Here is a 24,829-nt window from a genome sequence, read left to right on the forward strand (position 1 = left end):
ACGAGAATTTAAACGCGAAAAAAATCAGTTCTAAATGAATGGGTTTTCAATCTAGATTCAAAAGTGCATAGCGGCTGCCTAATATCGGAAGAGCGTTCCAGACGGCCGCAGAAGCGCATCTGAAAGTGCGCGATGCGGTAGCCGTAACGTTGCGAGCGATACGACCGTTGCGCACAATGGCGGGGGGGGGGGGGTTTAGGACATCCCATGGTGCGTGGGAGAATTACCGGAAGTGAGGGGGTGCAGTGGGGGTGACAGCATTCCCCCTGTGTGTGGTTTGTGTTTAAGTTGGCGCGGGGGGGGGGGGGCAACGTGGGTGACGCGCGACGCTGCGGTGGCGAGGGACGTTACGCTGCTCTTGCGACGATTGTTTTGACACCGGATCCGCGCGGACCGCAACTGTCCCAACACCTGCTCCTCCAGCCTCGTCCGCCTCCATGCCGCTGTGACAAACGGCGAGCTCCCTCGCGGAAACAGTGGCCCACGTGGCCTCGCACGCACGCACGCACCCGCGGGCACCGCGGCGCGCAAATTACCCGTACGCAGAAGATAAAAAAGGCGTTGCCAAAATCTTGCCCAGGGAACTGCTCTCCAAACCCACCGGTGTGCACTGACACAAGAGTAACTGGCGCCTCGCAAAACGCGCGCCGCACGTGACAATGTCATTCTTTGGCTGCGTCGGGTGGTGGAAGGTCCTGAGCACAAACATTTGGCCAGATCATTGCGACGCGACGGCCTCATCCCAAAAATCGGTTATGAATAGTCTGTGATGGCGAGGAACCCAGGGGCAGCAGCATGGAATGAGAGAGGACATCGCCACTTGAACACAAACAGCACTCGGCTCAGCCAACCGCTGTTTGTCAGCACCTATTAAATGCATGCCCAGCACCTTTATCTCTCGAGTGCTGATGTTCACACATGATACCTTGTGCCTATTTAAGGCTGAGTCAACCTAGAGAAGGTCCAAGGAATATTCAGATCGTGCACAATGGTTTTGTCAAATTGTAGTTTTCCAACTGCCGCGTGTCATTTGTTTTAATTCCACACGACACTCGTTTGCTTACACGCTCATTCACGCAGTCGCCGCTCACTCGCTCACGAACGTTAACTCCCATGATCACCCACTCGAAGGCAAAGATCAGCGGCGGTGAGTTGGTCACCAACTCGCACTGACGAGCAGGGTTGAAGTATTGTCACAAAGTCAAAGATACCCCGTATAGCCTTTTAACAGACGGGTTGGGCAAGTGCTGCTAGCGATCGCCTATAAAGGCCAACATGGCACACGAGGGGGGTGGATGGCCAGCACCACACCAGGCCGACTTTGTCTCCCATGTACTCACGTTTACACACTGCACCAGGTACTCATTTGCGGTTGAGTCAACCTAGGGGAAGGCCCAGGACTAGTTCAGATATTCGTCACTGGGTTCTAAGCGCAACATGCTCACCACTGAGCCAGAGTTCCCCACGCTCACACACCAAATCACTCACTCACTCCCTCACACAATCACTCACACAAAATACCTTCTCTAACTCCAGCAGGTGAAACCTCAGCACCTGGATGGCCTGAATCATCTGCACGGAGAATAGAGACACGAGGGTTAGCATCTCCCACCACCACCACCACACTAGTCCGGCACATCTCAAACGACCACAAAGAGGTTGCATGAATAGCAATGATAAGGATGTATATTTGATATTCGCGCCATTATTACAGCGCAGGGCTATCACGAAGGAAAGGACTGTGCTTCACAGACGGGCGCAGTCAGCCAGGACAGAGCGATGATGTCGCTCTGCGTGACCCCAATTGAGTAATTTGGGGTCATAGTTCAAATTCTGTAAATGTGACCATACCGCCGGCAGACAACAGCCTACTCGTTTCGAATTTACGTCAGGGGATCGTTAACGCCCCTTTGTGAAGTGGAAGGCGCGTATCTGCGTGGTTGGTACGCACAGCAGTAATGACCAGGGCGGCCTGTCATATTAGAACCGTGAACTTCTGGAACGAGCGGTGTACTGCACTACCGCCGGGCCACAAATGCTCGCAAAACCGAATTTGTGTGAGATCCAGCGGTGAGGAATTATGTGAAAGTAAAGGATTGTCATTCATGCTTAATTAGAAGTTCAAGCGACCTGGCCAGAAATTATAGCTCAACGAAGTGGCTTATCATGTGGAAATGTACAGCAGCCAAATACTCTAAAACACACACTTCTAAATGTGGAGGGGAGAGCGTCATGCAAACTCCAAATATACAGCAGGCGTCAGGGTCAGGATTGAACCCACGACCTCCTGCATACCAGGCGAGGTAGTTAACATCTCGCCACCGTAGCATTTGACCAGTGGCACGCATCCCAAACTCGAGTGGCCACGATTCCACGTCCATGAAAGTGGCCCACGATCATGAATCGCTGCTGATAATGACAGCGCAACGAAGTGGCTTATCGCACCGAGTATGGCTATGGGCCTACGGGCCGCTCAGACGTTGCGACGCGAATGCCACTCAGTCTGCGGGCTCCTGATGGTCTCGAGCAACTTTCGCGACCTCGGGCAGGATCTGGCTCAGCGTGCCCCCTACATCTGAGACGCGGAGGGGGTGGAGGCAGCCTCGACGGGATTGAGCGAGGTTAACGGCGAGGGTTTGATGCAGACATCCGACAGCGTGGTTTACGCGACCGGTCAGTCGCATGACCGTGGCGTATTTGTGAGTCGAGTCAACGGTTAGGGATAAAACACATTTTAATATACACTCAAGCTGTTGAAATTCGATTATGGCTACTGAGATCTGTTAATCAGTTTTTTTTCTTTTCAACTCACAGCCATTGGTCAGTTCCTGAGCAGTGCCACGATGTGCCCTTGTGCGTGCGCACCTCTGCATGCTACTGCCAGGCCGCCCCCATGTGCACGTGACAGCCTCAGCCACTCACCAGATTGTCCAGCTCAGGGTTGGATGAGAAGAGCGGCTTCTCCGTACGTATCTGTACAGGCAAGCACAGAGACAAAGACAAAGATCCCCCATTTAGCCTCCACAGACCATTGGGGCTGTGAGCGAGAAGCACCTGAGGAGGTGGGTGGCCAGCGCTATGCCCGGCTGCCTTTTTCGCCACAGTGGCGATGTTTACACACCGTTTGAGGCTGAGTCTACCTAGGGGAGGCCCAGCGATTGGTTTAGAAAACCGCCATTGGTGTTGGCCGTGAGCGGGAATCAAGCACGACTCGCCAGGTTCACAAGTGGCGGCGCGTTAATCCGCTGCGACACCGCTCCCCACACCACTGCTGCACCCGTACCACCACTACTACACACGTACCACCACTACTACTGCACACGTACCCCACACCACTACTGCACCCGTACCCCACCCCACTACTGCACCCGTACCCCACCCCACTACTGCACCCGTACCCCACACCACTACTGCACCCGTACCCCACACCACTACTGCACACGTACCCCACACCAATACTGCACCCGTACCCCACACCACTACTACACACGTACCCCACACCACTACTGCACACGTACCACCACTACTGCACACGTACCCCACACTACTACTGCACACGTACCACCACTACTGCACACGTACCCCACACCAATACTGCACCCGTACCCCACACTACTACTGCACACGTACCCCACACCAATACTGCACCCGTACCCCACACTACTACTGCACACGTACCACCACTACTGCACACGTACCCCACACCACTACTGCACACGTACCACCACTACTGCACACGTACCCCACACCACTACTGCACACGTACCCCACACCACTACTGCACACGTACCACCACTACTGCACACGTACCCCACACCACTACTGCACACGTACCACCACTACTGCACACGTACCCCACACCACTACTGCACACGTACCCCACACCACTACTGCACACGTACCACCACTACTACACACGTACCCCACACCACTACTGCACACGTACCCCACACCACTACTGCACACGTACCCCACACCACTACTGCACACGTACCACCACTACTGCACACGTACCCCACACCACTACTACACACGTACCACCGCTACTGCACACGTACCTCACACCACTACTACACACGTACCCCACACCACTACTGCACACGTACCACCGCTACTGCACACGTACCACCGCAGTGTCTAACAACGAGGACAACACGAGACGGGATGGATTTGGCTTGGCCAAAAAATATTCCCGAAACACCGTTCCCGACTACGTTCCTGGATGAAATCAAAACGCTGGGTCATGCCCATCACAGTGCGTGTGTGTGTGCATCTCTACAGTGTGCACGGTACACGAGACCCAACCTGTAATGTCAGGATCAGAATATACATTTATACTTGAGGAATCCGATGAGCTTTACAGCTCTTTTTCACAGACGTCCGAGTCAGTTCCCAGATGTCCAGCAGTGTGCATGGCGCGTGAGGTCAGCGAGCACTTTCACAAGTTACAGGACCGCCTTGCAGGCAGTGTGACGGTGGGCAAGGTAATCCATCGAGCAGAATCAGAATGCTTATTTATATTTAAACTCAAAGATTCCGATGGAGCCATGAAGCTCTTTATCACAGATGTCCAACAGGACAACGTTGCAACAGCAAACAAAACAGAAATATAATAGAAGTGCAAAGTACAAGGAAGGTAAACGAATCACCCAAACACCTACAAACTAAACCATCCCGCCAGCCTCGGGGCACCCCAAAGCCATGTTTATACAGCGACTCCCCTACTTACGAACGAGGGAGGGCCCTTGTGTCTGTTCGTAAGTCGCGGAGTCTCTGTGCCGCGATTTGAATCTCGCGTTCAGGGGTCATCAAAAGGATCCCCTCGGGTTGAGTTGTTCGGCACGGTGTCCGACGTTTCGCTCCGCGTGCCGGGCGCTTCCTGATGGCGGTACCCCGGGGTACCCAATAATATAAAATTGGCCGAGACAATTCAATATTAAATTTCTGGGACACTATTTTTTCCCAGGGGTGTTACTTAACTCCACGACTGGGGTAACCAATCAATCCGAAATGAGTGCCACACTCCGCGATGTCGAAACGCGGCGAGGACGATGCGCCGAAACCCTGAACGCTCGCACACACCGTAGTGGTGGTGCATCGTGTACAGCTCGTCAAGATAAGTCGATGGCCGCATCGCCGACCATCAACAGACTAACAGTGACTGCATCACGGACACTATGCGAGAGCCGGGCGACTATGGTACCCCGGGGAACTATGGTACCCCGGGGAACTATGGTACCCCGGGGAACTATGGTACCCCGGGGAACTATGGTACCCCGGGGAACTATGGTACCCCGGGGAACTATGGTACCCCGGGGTACCGTCATGAGGTTCATGACAATTATGAGAGAGCGCTCTCGTTATTTTTTTCTTCTAAAAAAGCGTCCTCGCTTGCGCGCTTGCCTGCAAAATGTCGAAATCTATTACTCACCAGACTCAGCTCCCAGAGCCATGCCTCGTGTGTTCAGAGTTACACAATAAGTAATATTTAAAAAATACTTTTTTTTAAAAACACGCTTTAATGAAATGTACCGTACTCGTAATGGAAGAACTCCACGACTCCAGTAAGTGTCCCCGACACAACGTAAGGGACCGTGGTGATTTACAGCCAACGTCAGTTGAGCGTGGACAATTAGACCCAAGCCGAAACATAACATATACAAAATAATGTTGAAAATACTTTTTTTATTTGTTTTATGATAGAATATAGTATTGTCATCAGTATGACATAAGTATACCACGTTTGCAGTCGATACCACATTGTGAAGTGGGTTAAAATCGAGTTACAAGATTTGAGGATACGACAACAACAGACAGAGTGAGTTAATAGAAAGCGTGTAGTAATAACTCCCCTCTCTATTATGGAGAAGCCTCCCTGTGGAGTGGAGTGTTTTTTTTTGGTGTCCAGTCGGCCCTCCCTCCAGAGCGGCGAGCAGGCACGGAGATTGGCCAGCAAACCCAACGGCGGTCTTGATTCACGTGCCCGACTCTGCTGATGTGACCCGGACGGTCAAACGTCGGCCTCTGAGAATGTGCGCCCTTGAACGGATGCTACTGGGAAATAAATGGGTCTGGAAAGCGGAGAAAGAGGCCAATGGACCCGGGCGGACTGTTTTTTTTTTGTATTTAGATGTGGAGACACTTCATATGTGGAGACGCTGAGCTGGAATGGAACCAGTGATTACACTTCCACACACACTGTCTTGGCAGCAACAGTGCTCGTGACCGGCCGACCCAGCTGCGCCTAGAAGATATCGAGTAATTACCCAGGTTATCCTCGTTAATGTGACATCACTGCAGTTCGAATACTGGCCCCACTCCAGAACAAGACGACGTCACATGACGCTTTAACAAATCGCTTGGTAAACAAAAATCACTAAAAAAAATTAACTGACGCAAAATAATAAAACTTTGGGCAGTTTTGCCGGCTACCTCAGGTGGCTCGTGATACCAGCTCTCAGGTGAGTTTCCGGGTTGTCCGACGTTTCGCACCACGTGCGGAGAGCTTCCTCAGGAACTGGCGAATGCATGCGGCTACCGCTTGGCTTCGTGTGAAGAAGCTCCCAGGGCCCGGAGGGAAATAGGAATCGTCCCCGAATAGCCCGTGGTGCTACCCGGAGGCAGTGCCACGAAAACCCTGGGTTTGAATCCAGGTAAGTGTAGCGAGTTTGCTTCACCAAAAAAAAACGACTAAAATCTTCGCATTTTCACTTAATTTCGCGTTGCCCTGCATTAGAGGAATAACTTACGTCAACGCAACTCAACGGAGGACGTGGCAGTGGGCTGCTCTTTAACAACCATGGAACAGGCACTGTCGAGGATTTTTTCTCGTAAAAAAGAGGCCTCGCGAAGTGGCGTCCCCCTTTGGGGACGCGGCGAGACGTTCCACCGACGTCCGTTTCACTTCACGAGAGGACGGCCACAGCACGGCGGCGAACTCGTCGTTGGTTGCTTTCGTGAGAGTAAAACAGGTGAAAGGTGCAGCCCTGCAAATGCCTGATCATGCCACCGCTGGCGGAAGAACTCCAGGGAGCTTCAGAATGCACCTCAAAAGGGTGTTTGGTCTACTCTTCCACGCCGGCCAGATTTGTTAGAAGAGGTGGGAGCACCCTCACTGGGAGTATTCGCACTTTACCCCACTGCCGATCGACTGCGGTTCAACCCATCCGTACCGCCGGGTGGACAGAGGCAGAAGGAAATTTAAGAAACCAGTCCCATCGTTGCGACTGCAGTGCCGGGAGATCGAACCGGCGACATCTGGATCGCATTTAGAGTATTTGGCTGCTATAAATTAACACACGATAAGCCCCTTCGTTGAGCCATTATTTGTGGTCAGGTCGCTTCTGAAAAAAGAGCTACATAGGTCATTGGGCCTTAGCTAGTAAAATAAAAAGTTTTGTTTGGTTCATAGCACAGCGCGCTACCACCGCGCGACCGCTCCCCGTAATGTACTTTAAAGGCCACCGCACATCCACGCAAGGGCCAACGCCACACAACGTGGTGCGATCGTCAGCCAGGAGAGTGCCCAGAGGCAGGGTCCATTCAACGTGCTTGTAGAGTATTCGGCTGCTATAAATTTCCACGCGATAAGCCGCTTCGTTGGGCCATCATTTGTGATGGCCAGGTCGCTTCTGAAAAAGAGCTATGCAGCTTAGTGGGTCTTACCTGGAAAAAAAATAGTTTGCTAGTTTTAAACTCAGTTTTGGTCGTAGGTCTACTCTATTTGAATTGTGAGAGCATGGGAGAATTTACCAGGATACACAGGAATTGTCGGGCTCTGCACTACAGAAGTCGGTTTAAGCAAAACACTGCTGTGTAGCTCCATGTGCCGTATTATTATTATCATCATCATCTTGCCATATAATTTTATTAGTGTGAGCGCCTGGGGAATTCTCGGATAATGTGTGCCGTGTGGTTGAGCTCGGTGTAATGTTGATACGGTAATATACAAATACACAGCATACCCAAGGGTTATTACGGGCTGAACATTATTCTTATCATCTTGTATCAAGCCTTTTATTCCATAATGTCAATTTCTGCCAATATACATTTGAGTAATTACTATTGTTATTTTTTTTACATTCATCGAATTTTTATTTTATTCTTTTGGCCTGGTAATTTATTTATTTCGGCTGACATCAGCAATGCCTGACCTACATTTTTTTGAATGCGTGCGGGGAGGGCGTTGATGGAGGCTTCACAAACGGGCATCCAGCACCCGCCTCCCATCGCTGCGCAAAACTGGGGAACCACAATTTGCACCGCGATGCATTTTCTGATGCACTTACTTTAGCAGATGCAGGCTACCCGCACACATATGCACGCACGCGGACGCAAGCACACGCCCGCACGCACATGGACATGTCCATGGACACGCAAACGGACAGGCACATGAACGCACACACGTGGACGCGCGCACGGATGCACGCACACAGGTGCATGCACACGCATATGGACGCACGCATAATGAACACACACACAGCCAGGCACACGAAAAGCACACACGTGGACACGCACACGGATGCACGCACATGGACGCACACGGACGCACACACACGTAGGCTAACGCGCCCCGCTCAGCCTCGTAGATGGCCAGGCTGAGCGATGTTAGCGGGAGCCGCCAAAGCCAGCATGGCGCAAGACGTGGGAAGCGTGGGCCATCACCGCGATAAATACAATCATCTCCGAAACTTCCGACGCTTGCAAAATGCATAAGCTACTCGTTTAAGGCTGAGCTGACCTAAGGGAAAATGTCTGGAACAGCGTTCAAATTCCACTCTGCATAGCTGCGAACTGAACCCAGGTCGCTGGGGTCATCTCACCACGGTGTCGAGATGTTAGCTTCCTCACCTTGTATACAGGAGATCATGGGTTCGATCCTGACCCTGACACTTGGTGTATATTTAGAGTTTGCGTGTCTTTATCTCTTTCCCCGTGTTCACGTGGAATTGTCTCCGGGTCCTCCGGTTTTTCCCTCCACATTTAGAATCAACGTCACGCGTTTTAGATTATTTTGTCCGCTTTAAATTTCCATGCAATAAGCCACTTCGTTGAACTATCATTTGTGGCCAGGTCGCTTCTGAACAAGAGCTACATAGCTCAATTGGCCTTACCCTGTTTCGTTTACAGTTTCAGTTTAGTTTAAGAAGTAGTTTCTTGCTATACGTTTGTATTAAAAAATATTATACAAAATATAAAAAGGAAAAAAATAGGAACGTGTCCTTTACAGGACAAGTATAGTATGCACAATTAACGGAGCGCTTTCTTTTACCTCGTAGAGTAAATAAAAAATGTTGTTTACGGTTTTAAATACAAACGATAAATCGGTGTTCTGGGAGAGGCCCGCAATTGCTGCTGGGACGAGGAGGATCGGTGGCAGACTTTGGGCCAAGTACCGACGCAGCATCCACGGGCGAAAACTCAAGAGGACTGGGACTTTCCGCCCGCGACTTTCTTGAAAGTCCTCTCAAGACATTCTGAAAGTCCTCTTGAGAGCAAATTGCCAAAGGGACAGTCACAGAGGTCCTGCGAGAGAGTCTCGCAATCACAGCGACAAGACGCGCGCGCGGGCCAGTGATGCGATGCAACAGCAAAATGCCGTCGTTCCATCCACGGGGGGGGGGGGGGGGGAGAGGTGGGGGGCTTCTCCTGAGCGTGGAATCTACGTCGAGTTTAACGCGTAGGCTTTCGCGACCATAATACAGGTTTTGTTGCGTTAGAACGCGTAAATATATACCAGTGTCGTTAAACCCGCCAGCACCCCACACAGCCAATTAGTAATGTTTGTCACGTAAACAAAACATGCCGAATCGTTAACAAGTACAGCACACCGCTGTGTTGGAGAGCCAAGCCACGACATTTACAATTTTGTGGCTTTGCTACAACACGCGTCGGGTGGTGGTGCGTTTAATGACCCCCCCCCCCAAAAAAAAACCTCTATTGTGAAATCTACGTAGAGCGACCAGGTTCACCTCGCGAAGGATTTCTTTCAGAATTGGCCGCTATTTTTTTATTTAAATAATTTTATCGTGGGGTGTTCTTGCTCTACGCCATCGTGATCACAACTGCACAGAGCATCGTTTCGCGAGATTCATCGCAGGCAATCAAACGAAGCAGTGAACGCCGCGCGCGCCGTTTATCGTATTTACCTTAATTCCCACTCTAATGAACGCGTTCAAGATAACGCGGCGGTTAATCCCTCATTAAATTTTACTGCGAAAATCTGGAGAGAAAATACACTTTCACTAATCGGGAAAACCTGGCATCTCTCGCTCCGTAATTGTCCCTCTGTGTTGTCTGTCTGTGTCTCGATGCGTGTGTCCGTGTCTGAGTGAGGCAGTGCATCCATCTCCCCTCGTCGTCTTGCGTCGCTTTAGCGACCACGGACAATGTGCCCTCTCGCGTGATGACCGTGGATTTGACTGAGGGATCTCGGCCAATTTTACTTATAACGCCTCACCTACAAAGCTGTAAAAGAAAAAAAATAGTTTTGGAACCGGTTAAAACCGGTAACCAAATCCTTTTTTATGGAGAATTTTTTTTTCCCAGAGCAAAAACTTGCATTCGTTTTTCGATTTTCGTTTCGGATCATGGTCATCAAAGTTAGCGGTGGACTCCGATTTCGTGTTCTGGTTGGGCGCTCTGGTGCGTGCGTGTGGGGAGCGGGAGTGCAGCGGTTAGCGCGCTGCGATACAAACCCGGCGACCCGAGTTCGAGTCCCACTCACGGCCAACACCAGTGACGATAATCTAAAGGGGTTCTGGGCCTCCCCTAGGTATACTCAGCCTCACATGTGTACCCGGTGCGGTGTGTAAAAACATCGCCACTAGAGAGACAAAGGCGGCCGGGCATGGTGCTGGCTCCCCTCGTGTGCTGTTCCGGCCTTCATAGGCGCTGCTCGCTAACAGCACTTGCCCCAACGGTCTGTTAAGGCTATACGGGGGGGGGATCTTTTGTCTTTGTGTGTGCGTGGAACACCCCGCACCTGTTTGGCAAACACCGCGATGTCCTCGCTGAACGACGCCGACGAGCAGACGTCCCCGCCGGCGATGCCGGGCTCCCTGGGCGTGCAGGTGGCCAGCTCGCACTTCTCAAAGACGAGCGCCAGCAGAGGGAAGAGCGGGTGTCTGCGATCAAGCGGGCCCGCGGGACACAGAGCCGAAGAGAGGAGGAGGAGAGGGGGGGAGAGACGCACGCGACGATCCCTCGTTTTAGCCTCCATCACCACCCACTGCTTCGGCACAGAGCTGTGAACGCGCGGGTTGACAGAGCTGTGAACGCGCGGGTTGACAGAGCTGTGAACGCGCGGGTTGACAGAGCTGTGAACGCGCGGGTTGACAGAGCTGTGAACGCGCGGGTTGACAGAGCTGTGAACGCGCGGGTTGACAGAGCTGTGAACGCGCGGGTTGACAGAGCTGTGAAAGCGCGGGTTGACAGAGCTGTGAACGCGCGGGTTGACAGAGCTGTGAACGCGCGGGTTGACAGAGCTGTGAACGCGCGGGTTGACAGAGCTGTGAACGCGCGGGTTGACAGAGCTGTGAACGCGCGGGTTGACAGAGCTGTGAACGCGCGGGTTGACAGAGCTGTGAACGCGCGGGTTGACAGAGCTGTGAACGCGCGGGTTGACAGAGCTGTGAACGCGCGGGTTGCTCGCCAAGGGGACTGCTTCCGAGCCATCGCCCTGGGTGCGCACGTTCGGTTGAGCTGTTTCGGTGTCTCTCCTCTGCCTCTGCTTCTCCGATGCACCTGTCGGCAAATCATCTGACGATGTCGCTGTGTGAATCACTGCTATGGCGAGAGAGCGTCACCTTGTCGTGCTACCCCTTTTCATTTGTACGTGGGTGCCCCCAAGGTACCGTTGGGGCGAATGCCGGTGTAGTGAGCACCTGTGAAAGCTGACACGGGCAAGAGTGTGGTGAGCACCATGCCCGGCCGTCGTGATTTCTCCTCTGCTGATGTTTCCACACCTTGGCGAGGCCGAGGGCCGGTTTGGATAATCGCCACTGCTGTTGACCGTGAGCGGGAATCGACCCCGTGTGGTCCGGGTTCTCTTCGCCACCACACCCCCACACACACAACCCTCACCTACGCATACTGACACGATCATCATTGTTCATACAAGCACAGAGAAACACAGCCATGCTTTCACACACACACGTACCTAACGCTGACATATATAAGCAGAGTCGAGGGGCAAATCGACACTCCTGATGGCCCTTGAGTGAGCAGTAAACATTTACCAGGGCAGACGATTCCACGGGGGGAATTACTTTCCTATCACGAAAGCTCACCCCACGGTGCGTGACTCCGCCATGCGTGATAGTTCCCGAGCCCACGGCCATGATGATGAGAAGGGTCATTGGTAAAAATAAAGAGATATATAGCTCATCGGACTCCTCCGGTTTCAAAACATATTCAGATTCTGATGGTCGTGATTTTGGTTTTCGAACGAGGGTAATATCCTCTACGCCGGGGCATCTCAAGAGCGCCTTCACACCGCATCTCATCTGAACACATTTAAAAGGGTACCCCCAGTGGCAGCTGTCTCTGTGGGTACACGGTTACCCACAGACTCTCGGCCTCTACAAACGAGAATTTAGTCTGCCAGTGATGACTGCAATCTACGATTCTCAATTTGAGTAAATGTGCGGTTCGTTTTAATGTCCGAGCATATAAATGTACAGTATATAAAAGAAAATGTAACGTGCTGGAATTTTTTCAAATAAAAAAAATAAATGTGGACCGTCGCCGGCACACAGTGTAGTAGCGAACCCGCCGCAGACGAGTGTCTACTTGGAGCCCTTCACAGACCTCCTCTCCCGTTGTTAAATCGGCAGCCGGACAATAAATGCACCCCTGATTACATCTGGTCTCAATATTATGAGAGAGCCCTTTGCCACCATTACGACACTGCGCCGTAGAGCACTGGATTTTTATTGGACGATTCAGGGCTCGGTTTAAAAAATAAAATAAAAACTTCAGGTGACTTTTTATAGAAATGTGTGTCTTTTTTTTAAATAGCATTTTACATTCTTTACAAACGCGCACACGTGCACAAAGGCATTGTATAATGGCAGTTCATTTACTGTTAGTAAGCGCCTATTCAGGCTACACAATGGGGTGGTACAGCCAGCACTACCTTGTATGTTCCGTGGAGATGCTGACACACTCACATGCTCCACGAGCAATGGTTTCATGCTGCGTTTACCTCGGGGAGGCTCAGGTCTGCTTCACGTAGCTACTAGGGATGCCAAGACCAGGGATCGAACCCATACCACTGCTGCCCACATCTTGCAAATTGTGCGAAATTGAGACTGCGAGCCACGCCCTGACGGAGCATCGTCGTCACAAACCTCTCTGTGGATTTTTCACAGCGACTGCAAAACCCACAGAGAGAGAGAGATGTAAAAACTTCCACTGTTGCGTCGGGGGCTCCAGTCTTTCACAGACAGGTCCATGACATGATGTTTATTCCACACCTGGTCGCCTTTATACAAGAGGTTATGGATTCCATCACGACCCTGACGCTTGTATATTTGGACTCTGCACGGCTTTCTCCCCGTGGTTGCGTGGATTTTTATCCGGAGTTTTCCCTCCACATTTAGATTCAACGTGCGTTTAAGAGCATTTGGCTGAAATAAACCTCACACACGATGATAAGCCACTTCGTGGAGCTATCATTTGTGGCCAGGTCGCTTCTGAAAAATAGCTACATAGCTCAGTGGGGCCTTGCCTGGTAAAGTAAAAATATATATATATAAACTAGTTCGGTTCATGACGCTGCCGCACTAATCACCGTGCCACCGCGTCCCCGCAATGTACGTGAAACGCAACGCGTTGACGTGGTGCGATCTCCAGCCAGGAGGGTGCCCAGACGTGTGGTCATCCATTCAGTGGCTACTGCAAAGTTCACGTGCTAAGGGGAGGGGGGGGTGGTGGACATAACGCGAGGCATCTTTTCTCTTACTTCAATTTACCGTATAGCGCCTTGAGCAGTGTTAGCAATTCATGCAGCGGTTCAGCGTGATGATATGAGATGGGTTCATGAGAAGGATGGCAGTGCGTGATGAATATGACGACGACGGGTGAAATAAACGATGATGAAAGCGGCAGCGAGTGGTCGATGGCGAGTGAGTGCGATGACGGATGGGACTGGAAGTTGCGAAGAAGGATGGAGTTCGTGATGGGAGGAGGGAGAGTTAAGGGGAGTTGGAGTAATCGAGGGAAAGCAAGTGAGTGTTTTTGGGGGGGGGGGGGGGGGGGATAACGAAAAATCGACAGTGAGGCCGCTTGTTTGACGTGCACGTATGTTGAACTTCTTTCGCACCGTACGTAGCCAGTGCGAGGGGTGTCAGAAGGGAATTGTGATTGGGCACAGGGAGGACGGTGGGTGGGGGTGGGGGGGGGGGCAGAGACAGAGAGACGGCTGTGATTGTGAACTGCAGAGGGGCGACAAGGAGCGTGCAGGCGAGATGATGATACGCTGGAGCGAAACCACGGAGGCGTTTGTCGACGAGGGTGAGGAACTCGCCAAGGCAACCATGACAGCAGACGGGGAAGCCAGCGTAGCAGCACGAGGAGAGGCGATGTTTGGCAGTGGTGGGGGAGACTGAAGATGACCCGGGCAGCGGTATTTGGGATTTGTTGGCCAGGGATTTGTTTTTTTTTTGTGTGTGCATTGGTGCTGCTTGTCATAAGGGCCGTCCATAAATGACGTCACGCGATTTTGAACGATTTTTGACCCCCCCCCTCGTCACACGGCGTCACAAAAAGTCAGACCCCCCCCCTCAAATATGACGTCACAAAGCTCTGCCCCTCCACCCCAAAAAAATAAAACATGCTTCAAATCGCTTTAAGCTTTTGTCATTGTAGTGCGTGTTTAATGTGACGCTGCACTCTGTTGTAGGAGAAAACATTCATTAAAAAGTCTATTTAATTAAGTATAACGTGTTGTCTATATTTATTTAAAGTTGCGCATTTTGATGTGACGTCACATTTCTCAACCCCCCCCCCTCCCTCGTCACACATCGTCACAAATGTCTGACCCCCCCCCACCCAGGTGCGTGACGTCATTTATGGACGGCCCCATAGCCGAGAGGTTGCTGCTTGACGCGCGTCCGTGGTGTTCACCGCAAGCCCCGCAGCTGTGAACATTGTCGGAGGTGTCCAGCAGGCAAAGGGTTCACACGTCTCTCGAATTGAGATTGGAGAAAAGAGACGACGGGAAGGAATTCCAACGTCGAGTGCGAGGGAATGAGCGGAGAGTGAGAGGGGTGTTGTGAGTTGCAGCCTGGTGGTTGAGTGGGCGAGCAGAGTAGGTGGGTGAGTGTGTGAGTGGGTGAGCAGGAGAGCCAGTGAGTGGGTCAGTGTGGGCGAGTGAGCAGTCGAGTAAGTGGGTGAGTGACAGAGTGAGTGAGTGGGTGAGTGTTTTGTTCGGACCTGAAATGTGGTGGTTGAGTGGGTGAGTGAGTGTGTGTGTGGGTGAGCGAGAGATTGAGTGGGTGCGTTAGTAGTTGAGCACGTGGGTAAGTGACAGAGTGAGTGAGTGGGTGAGTGTTTTGTTGGGATCTGAAATGTGGTGGTTGAGTGGGTGAGTGAGTGTGTGTGTGGGTGAGCGAGAGATTGAGTGGGTGCGTTAGTAGTTGAGCACGTGGGTAAGTGACAGAGTGAGTGAGTGGGTGAGTGTTTTGTTGGGATCTGAAATGTGGTGGTTGAGTGGGTGAGTGAGTGTGTGGGTGAGCGAGAGATTGAGTGGGTGCGTTAGTAGTTGAGCACGTGGGTAAGTGACAGAGTGAGTGAGTGGGTGAGTGTTTTGTTGGGATCTGAAATGTGGTGGTTGAGTGGGTGAGTGAGTGAGTGTGTGGGTGAGCGAGAGATTGAGTGGGTGAGTGTTTTGTTGAGACCTGCAGTGTGGTGGTTGAGTGGGTGTGTTGGTGAGTAAACTAAGTGGGTGAGTAGGTGAGCCGGAGTGAGTGGGTGAGTGATAAAGTGAGTGGCTGTGTTGTTGGGGCCTGCAGTGTGCTGGGTGAGCACAGTGTGGGTGAGAGGAGACAGAAAGTCCTTCGCAAGAGAGTGATTTATAATCGGATGTAACACCTAACGAAACGATCTTTAAAAAAAAAAAATAAAGACATTAGGCTATGACGAATGACAACTTCTACATTAGAGGTACCCGTCAATACAACTTCACACGCAAACATGCATATAAACATTGTAAGCATTCATTGACAAATAAACCGGTAACATACTAAGTGTTGTGCATGTACGTATTTAAGCACGCGCGCGCGTGCGTGCATGTGTTAATTATTGAGCACACTGTATGTAAACCTTGTGTCGCAGTCGCTGAGCAAGTTCGACCTGAAGGTGTTTCCTCTCGCCAAACACAGACGATAGGCGGTGGCCATAAAACCTCGAGAAACGAGACACGCGTCAAATGCGCCCGATGGTAAATCCATACCAGAATTACCGCCTTTAGTGACTCTCCATAACGCAAGGGCTCCGGTCGACTTAGAGGAAAATCAATTCCACTCCTCACGACACCGCATCCAAATGCCCCGCGCACAGATAAAAAAGAAATCGGATTGACAAGTACTGCGCTTGCAAGTTACACGTCTTCGTCAATCAACGGCTGAGCGAATGAAGGCCTTTCCCTGCGCCCACGTCGGCCACGGGAGGTCGTTTGACCATACTTCACCACGCAGGTCAGTGCGGGTTGGTGAAGGGGGTGGGTGCCCAGCAGGGGCGGAGTAGTAACGACATCATCATCATACCTGTCAACCCCCTATCAGTGCCCTACATTATTACAGACCGATTCAGACCTTGTTGGTCACCCCGTGCCCCTTATACATTTCAACGTTCATCCTAGAAAGTCGCATCACAAGGGGGAAGCACAAATAGACACAAACCTTTTTATTTGCCCATATTTAAATGGCTGTACGCCGTTTGGACCTCAAAACTCTATTTCCCTGTACGAGAATACGGGGTAAACCGTGTGGTTTGACAGCTATGCATTATCAGCTCAGGGGGGGGGTGCCCCTCCTAAATTTGATGTCTCGCACGGTCGCACCTGGGGGCGACTGTATCTCGCCGCTCCTCTTGCCCTAATCACGGCGTCGTTTTACGGTCTCGCAAAATGCAGAGCCACTACAGCTCTGCTTGTCGACCTGGTTACACTCCAACAACAAGAACACAGAAACAAACACGCGATGCGCAATTCTGCGGAATCCAAACGTTACTTCCCTAATTAACTTAACATTAAAACGTGGGGCGCAAATGAAAGCATTTTTATTTTGAAAAATGTATAAACTGCGTTTTAATAAGTTTTTGTTCTATTTTATTTTACACTGTGGTCGAAAACATATCTCGTGCTGGCCGTCCAAGGTGGGGCACCAACTCGTAGCTTTGTCCACCAGGTGCCCAGGACCGGTTCCGATGTCACTCGCCACCGACGTCAGCCGTGGCCGGGGGGGAATTGGAACCCAGACTGCCAGCTTCGCATTGCAGTGCGCAAACGTTCTCCCGATACAAAGGAGTCTCAGATGGCTCGCCGTCTCATCGCCTCGGGGTACACGCGGTGACACGACTCGCGCGTGTTGTACATCAAACACCGACACAAGCGTCGGGCTCCCGTTGCTTTACAAACCTTGCGTCCCCGTCTAAGTAAGCCCGCACCCCATGTGCGCCCAAAGCTCACGACGAATGAGCTAAGAAAATGTGTTTATTTGCTCTCGACAAGCAAACGTGACCTCGAGTTGCTTGCACCTGCCCACCCCCGCTCGTAGACGAGCATCCGCCGCGTGGCCTGGGCCACCAGCCGCTTGCGTGGTTGTTGATGCTGCCCGATGCAAACGGTGGACTTGCTCTACCGGAGCGATGTTTTGGTAGCTCGGGGTTCGACGAACGTGCCTTGGTAGGGGGCTCGAAGTGCCAAACTACAATCGTCCGAACTGTGTGTATGTACTCGATGCTGAACTTATTTCGCGCCGTACGTAGAAAACCGTGCTAATCGGCGGTGCGGGCGGTAAGGACAAGAAACTAAACACCAAAAAGCAGGAAGGAAGATATTGGATACACAGACTCTGTTTTTATGGAAGGTAACACGGCATCGCACTCAACAAGTACCCTATTTTAAAAAAGAAAAATTGAGATCCCATGAATTTGCCAAATATTTACCACTACACCCTCTGTGAATGTCTCCATAAATATACAGGCCTCTCCTGCACCCATCACTCCTGCATCTGACCTCGTCTAGCCAACCGATCCTCCTACATTTCCCTACAAGGACTCGTTCTTTCTCTCAAGATATCCTATGCCATGGTGGAACCCAGGCGCCAACCTTGCTCCAACCCTCTTCTCAAATCTACCACTCACAAATTCCCGCACATCCAAGCTCAATGTTAACCAATTTCGTTGTTCAAGGCTGGCTCTAGCTGATAGCAATGGGATGGATACCCAACAGCATTCATTAAACAGGCCACAACCCTGCTGATGAGCCCTGGTGACATAGAGCCCAAATGCGACTGGGACATCGTAAATCCGAAACGGCGATGAATTTGAATGACATTTTATTTTATCTATCATACAAAGCCCACTGGCAGCTGGATTAATTGACTTTTATCACTGGATTACAAGTTATGGAAGACCACGTGGGTTCGTGTTTTTTTTTTCAAATTTCACGACAGGTCATTGCTAAGCGTAGGATGTGAGGTTTTTGCATAAAATGAATCTAGGTAAAGATAACGGACTTCGTCGCGTCATCCGTGTTGGCGCACGATCCACTCTCCCAGGCTGGTTCTCTGCACAAGAATGTAGAGCCAACGTTGGAACATCGGAGTCGTTCGTCTCGCTGCGAGCCTGCAAACCGACGGGCTGGTGGCTACGCAGCAGCCGCAGACCATCACGGCGGAAGAGCGCCGTGGTTATGGGGGGAGAACTCGCGCCGAGTTGTAAACACAGTGTGGCGAACAGGCCCGGGACCGGCCATAGGGCAGCAGTCCATAGGGCAAAATGCCCGGTGGGCTGGCCCATTCCGAGGGCCGGTGGGGCCGGTCTGTGTGCGGAAATTGCAAATGTAATCGGAGTAAATATATATAAATAGATAAAATATTTTTTTGCAATTAACATATTTTATTACCTCTAATGTGTACGCTTCATTGTTTATTTACTCTCTCAGTCGGCATTAAGTCCCCATATTCAGCAGCCCCCAAAGATTCTTCCTCACCGTCCACCCATTTGTGTTTCTTTGGACCCAGCCCCCAAATTGGCCAAGGAAATCGCACGGCCAAATCACGCCAACACGTCGTCACACCGCAACATCTTAGCTACTCAGTACAACACAAGTTTGTCATCGCACAACAACCATTGAACAAAAACAACAAACAAAAAATTGTCCATAGCCCGAATTTTGGCCGGTGTGTTTATACACAACGCCTGGACCGATGTTTTCATGCCAGTCCCTGTCACTGGTGGCAGAAGCGATCGTCCCAGCAGCAGCCTCTCGTGTTGGGTGGGGACGCGGCAGGCGCTGGGCCCCATAGGCCGCTGGGCCGGGGAATTCCACGTGCACAAAATAACGGGGAACGCCGGCCCATCGCGCCCCAGATTGAAGCCAGGGTTAGTGGGGGGAGGGGGGTTGTAGGCCACGCTGTGGGGGCACAAGGGGCAGGAAACTTTGGGAACACCCTGGCTAGTTCGGCATTGTGATCACACATAAGTTGGTCTACATTTGGATGTTAGTCAGAGTTAATTGGCAAGTCGACAACAACAGCAACAACAACCGGTGTATGTATGCCATGTAGCCGGCTCTCAGTTTTACCAGGTTAGCCAATCCGTGCACTCAGCTAATCTGTTCATATTACTCTATACATATACAATACAGTTCATAGCCCGATGTACGTCTCCACATTTCACGTCGTTTCGCAAGTACGTCGTCACTTTCTTATGAACGCTGCAACTACCTGATGTGCGTCGCCTCTCAGCCGTTATCCCCACCTACCACTGCACACGAGCTACCCTGCAACGTCGCGCATAATTTGTTTTTGCTGTACTGTAGAGCACAATAGATTATTTACGTACAGTATTTCGGTGATCTGTAGGGGAAAAAAATCGCTTTGATTGACGTTTAGATATTCGCCGTCGCGCCTTTCAGGAACGCGTCCTCGACGCAAACCGGGGTGTGTATAGGTGTTGCCAATTGCTCTTGTTGGTCTTCCTCACACCACTGCCGTCTCTCGCAATAATGCCACGTTATCTTAGCCTGCACATTGTACTCAGGCTCGTTCGTATCGTCTCATCGCGGGTGGCTACATACGGTGCGAAAGAAGCTCAACATACAGATGTAGTGGGTTCTGATCAGGCGCGCACCAAGACTGGGAGGCAACACGTCTTATTCTCTAACACAACCAACGCTATTCAACGTTCCAAGGTTAACTATGTACATTCCGAGGGACTATGTACATTACAGGTTAACTACGTAAGGTGGTGGCCACCGTTCCTAACCACCTAGCCACCTAACCGGAATCCCTACAAGGTTGAACCAGAACAGCCGACACGCTGTTGTGTCGTCATGTACGGGTTGAACAGCCACGCTCCCCCTCGGGGCTCGGCTTTTATTTCCTGTGGCGTGAAGGGGCTCAGCCCCTGGTCACGCCCCCTTCTCGATCCTTCACGAAGAGTCTGGGTCCACATCACGTGGCCCGCTCACCCCCTTCTGGGGGCCCCCGTGCCCCCTCGTCCGGTCACGTGCTCTCGGGGGTTCACCCAGACGGGCATGTCCTGACCCGACCTCCGTGACATCCGGAATCTGCCCTCTAGTGAGCCCTTGTGTACAGTACACCCAATGTCGCCATAGAGCGGCCCATTTATGTCGTTATACACGCATACACGTGCAGTCGTAATCATTGTCATCCTTGTGTTCCCGCGTGCTTAATCTGTCTCGTCTCGTGCGTTGTGTTTATCTTTTGTTCTGTCCCGTTTCTACAGTCGCGTTCACGTCGCTAGCCGCAATGTAACATTCGCATGTCATTTGCGCACTTTGTCAACAACCCATGGCCAACAACGTGCACGACTCGATACTCGTAACTTGAAGGCAATAACTTGCGAGTCAACGGGTTACATTCTAGCGTTGCCAACATTCGTTAATGTCCCTGTAGAGATGTTTTACTCACGAAACGGTGTTGCCATTGGCCCGTAACCTCCCCAAGACACACCAATCTGTATCGTGCATCTCACCATGTTTAAACGCATACCTGTTAACCCCTTATCAGTGCCCCCTACCTTATTACAGACCAATTCAGACCTTATTGGTCACCCCGTGCCCTTATGAATTGCAACGTTCATCCTACAAAGTCCCATCACAAGGAAGAAACGCAAACAAATAGACCAAACAAAATGTTGCCCGTATTGAAACGGCTGTACGCCGTATGGACCTGAAAACTCAAGTTCCCTGTACAAGAATACAGAGTAAACCGTATGGGTTGACACGGTATGTAAACGTGGAACTGTTCACTACCCGGCACGGCCCATCAATTGGGGCTCGATGGGAGATCACAGTGGAGAGTCGTGGGGCTGCTCAAGATGAGGTTATAGGCACCAGGCCTGAACTTTACCTCCGACTTAGGGGCGACATTAACAAGCAAGCAGCTCCAGGCATTGCACAACAGCGTCTACTACACTCGGGACAGGAGTCGTCGTGCCGCGCTACGCCCCAAACAAAACGAAGCTGACCAATGCAGTGTCCAGACTTGGCCTCTTGGCCTGAACCGGCACTTATCGGCTCAGAATAAAACGGCATCCCATTCCACCGTGACCTCGAGCCCTGATCTCCCCCCCCCCCCCCCCACAGGCTCTGAACTCAAGAGTGTGAACAGCAATAGCACCTTGCCACCGGCAGACTTCCTTCAAACGAGGTCACCATATAGTCGTACAGCCAATGGTTAAATGCTCTGGCCAATTCTACGCATCACCCATTGCTTTCCCACTGGATGCGTTTAATCATCAACGGGTGGCATGGTGGAAAAATAGTCCCAAGTCGCTTGGCTGCACGCCGTTGCATCTGCTCAGCCCACGTCCCATTAACGTTACAACTCCGTCGAAGTGCAGTGCGAAGTTTCAAAGGGCCACCCCTCGCTTGCCACTCTTTTGTGGCGTGTTAAATGACCCACTGCACGCCCAGTCTGAGAAACTAACAACTGGATGCGGGGACCTTCCTTGCTAAGCGCCCGTAACGTAAACAAGCGCGCGATTTAGTAGTGACCGCGTCAGCTAAGACGCGAAGAAACTCTCTGTGTCAAGAATCAACGTCGCTGCTGTGAGAACGCATTTTTGTTTTCAATCCCTCGTGGCAAAAGAAGGGGAAGAGAACCCCCCCCCCACCCCCCATGATTCTAAACACAACGTAGCGTTACTGTCCTCACATCGTGACTTTTGGGTGAGGCGACACTTTCTAAATGAGGAATTTGGAGAAAGAAAGCACAAAAAAAACCTCAAAGAGAGACAATAACCTCGCCCATTGATTCAGGAATGCATTGGTATCTTGCGCAACGTTCCAAGAGCTCCACCACACCGTAGGTCTTGAAGAGCCGGATAGAGCTAGTGCGGGGACCGTAGCATTTGTAGCTACCTTTTCTGGTAGAATAATCCAGCACTGAGGTCTTGCCAACCACGCTAAGCCTGTGAACTGATTCGCAGTGTGCGGAAGCTACACGGAGTCAAGATTCCGTGGCGACGCCGCCTCTGGCGAGCAACAAGCGGGGCCACCTTCTTCCTGCCTGTAACCACGCTCGCAATGGTCGCACGCCAGCTGCCAGACGTGGCTGATGAAGCCAGCAGAGGAATCGCGGTGGCCAGGGAGATGTTAACTCCCTCACCTGGTATTCAGGAGCTCGTGGGTTCCATCCCGACCCTGAAGACGCTTGTAGATTTGGAGTTTGCTTGACTCTCTCTCTCTCTCCCCGTGGTCGCGTGGATTTTTCCCCGGGTCCTCCGATTTTTCCCTTGAAATTTAGAATCAACATCACGCGTTTAGAGTATTTGGATTCTAGAAATGTCCACGTAATTAGCCGCTTCATCAAGCTATATCATTTGTGGCCAAGGAGCTTCTAAAAAAGAGCTACATAGCTCAGTGGGACTTACCCGGTAAACACATTTTGTTTAAGTAGCTTCTTCCAACACGAGTATATATAAACACACACAGTATGTGCATCACAACGTTGTTAATCAACGATACTTAAATACTGTATGGTACACTCATCCTGTGACGACGACTTCTATGTAGCGTGTGTACGTGTAGAAGTCGCATGTGTGTGTGTAGAAGTCGTGTGTGTGTGTGTGTGTAGAAGTCACGTGTGTGTGTGTGTGTAGAAGTCACGTGTGTGTGTAGAAGTCGTGTGTGTGTGTGTAGAAGTCGCATGTGTGTGTGTGTAGAAGTCGTGTGTGTGTGTGTAGAAGTCACGTGTGTGTGTGTAGAAGTCGTGTGTGTGTGTAGAAGTCACGTGTGTGTGTGTAGAAGTCGTGTGTGTGTGTAGAAGTCACGTGTGTGTGTGTAGAAGTCACGTGTGTGTGTGTAGAAGTTGCGTGTGTGTGTGTAGAAGTCACGTGTGTGTGTAGAAGTCGTGTGTGTGTAGAAATCGTGTGTGTGTGTAGAAGTCACGTGTGTGTGTGTTGAAGTCGCGTGTGTGTGTAGATGTCACGTGTGTGTGTGTTGAAGTCGCGTGTGTGTGTGTGTGTAGAAATCGCGTGTGTGTGTGTGTGTAGAAGTCGCGTGTGTGTGTACGTGACAAACGGTAGGTTCTGTCCCCCTTCCTCCTCCACCCCCCCCCCCATCTCATGAACCCGTGTGTTTGTCGGTCTCACACAGTGGCAGTGGCGGTGATCCCCCACACACTCACGCGGTTGTTGTTCCAACGTATTCGCGCGGTTGGCTTAACGTACGGTGCGAAAGAAGTTCAACATACAGGGCGTGGAGGGGGTTATTGGCTCCGATGTGTCATGGCAGGGGTCAGTCTAATCCGTAAGAAGACGAGTACAGTTTATACAACGCTACATCTAAGTAATCGTACGTAAGTATGTTGAACTTCTTTCAACATACTGTGCATACATACGCAGCCAACCGGAGGAAGGACATCAAACTAAAACACAAAAAGCGGTTCTAAAGAAGTGAGTTTGTCAGTCTAGACGATTTAAAAGGGACACAGCTCCCGGTGGCTTCCTAATTTCGTAAAGGAAGAGCGTTCCAGACGGCCGCAGAATCGCATCTTGAAAGCGCCGCGCGATGCGGTGACCACACCGCCTTTGTTCGACGGGCCAGCCGACAAGCCGCCGCCGCTGCTGCTGCTGCTGCGAGGATGAGGGCAGTTCGCGTGATGGTTTACGCTCCTTGGACATTGTGACTGCAACATTTTTTCCACGAAAGGGCATTGTTACTCCCGCACAGAGCCACTGTAAACACGCGCACACACACACACACGATGCCTGCTACCTACGCTGCCGCTGCTGCCGGATTGCGTCGGAATTTAAAGGGCGCAGTTTATTTTCGCGTAAACTTTTTATTTTATTTTATTCTGTGCGTGTTATTTTTTTCGTCGTGCGTTTTACCCGCATTCTAAATGAACACGCTTCACGCTAACCTTCCCACAGAAGCAGACGCAGAGAGAATCTGCAAAATTCTCATCGTAACAGTTTTCCGACAAAATACAATGACGATGACAGGGTCTGCTTCTCAACAAGCGTTAACAATCAGACTGATCGCATGAACATCGAGATGGGGTTGACTCCAATGCATCACCGCTACAGGCAGTCAACTTCAGTTGCGTTACAGCACGCGCTCTCTCCA

General features: G+C 51.2%; 1 protein-coding gene across 4 annotated transcripts in view; it reads right to left on the reverse strand.

Annotated features, from left to right (window-relative positions):
* The window catches only part of LOC116948498 (homeobox protein Meis1-like), a 251,078-nt gene that overhangs the window by 193,084 nt on the left and 33,165 nt on the right, over positions 1-24,829 (reverse strand). For all 4 annotated transcript variants that reach the window (XM_032965226.2, XM_032965227.2, XM_076071560.1 and 1 more), the window contains exons 3-5: positions 10,985-11,126; positions 2,923-2,973; positions 1,522-1,572 (exon numbers count right to left, since the gene is read on the reverse strand). In XM_032965226.2, the coding sequence (XP_032821117.1) occupies positions 1,522-1,572; positions 2,923-2,973; positions 10,985-11,126 (244 nt within the window). The remainder of the gene's footprint in view (positions 1-1,521; positions 1,573-2,922; positions 2,974-10,984; positions 11,127-24,829) is intronic.

The sequence above is a fragment of the Petromyzon marinus genome, chromosome 33 (genome assembly GCF_048934315.1).
Source record: "Petromyzon marinus isolate PM22_M1 ecotype Great Lakes invasive population chromosome 33, UKy_Petmar_22M1.pri1.0, whole genome shotgun sequence".
Classification (NCBI taxonomy): Eukaryota; Metazoa; Chordata; class Hyperoartia; order Petromyzontiformes; family Petromyzontidae; genus Petromyzon; species Petromyzon marinus.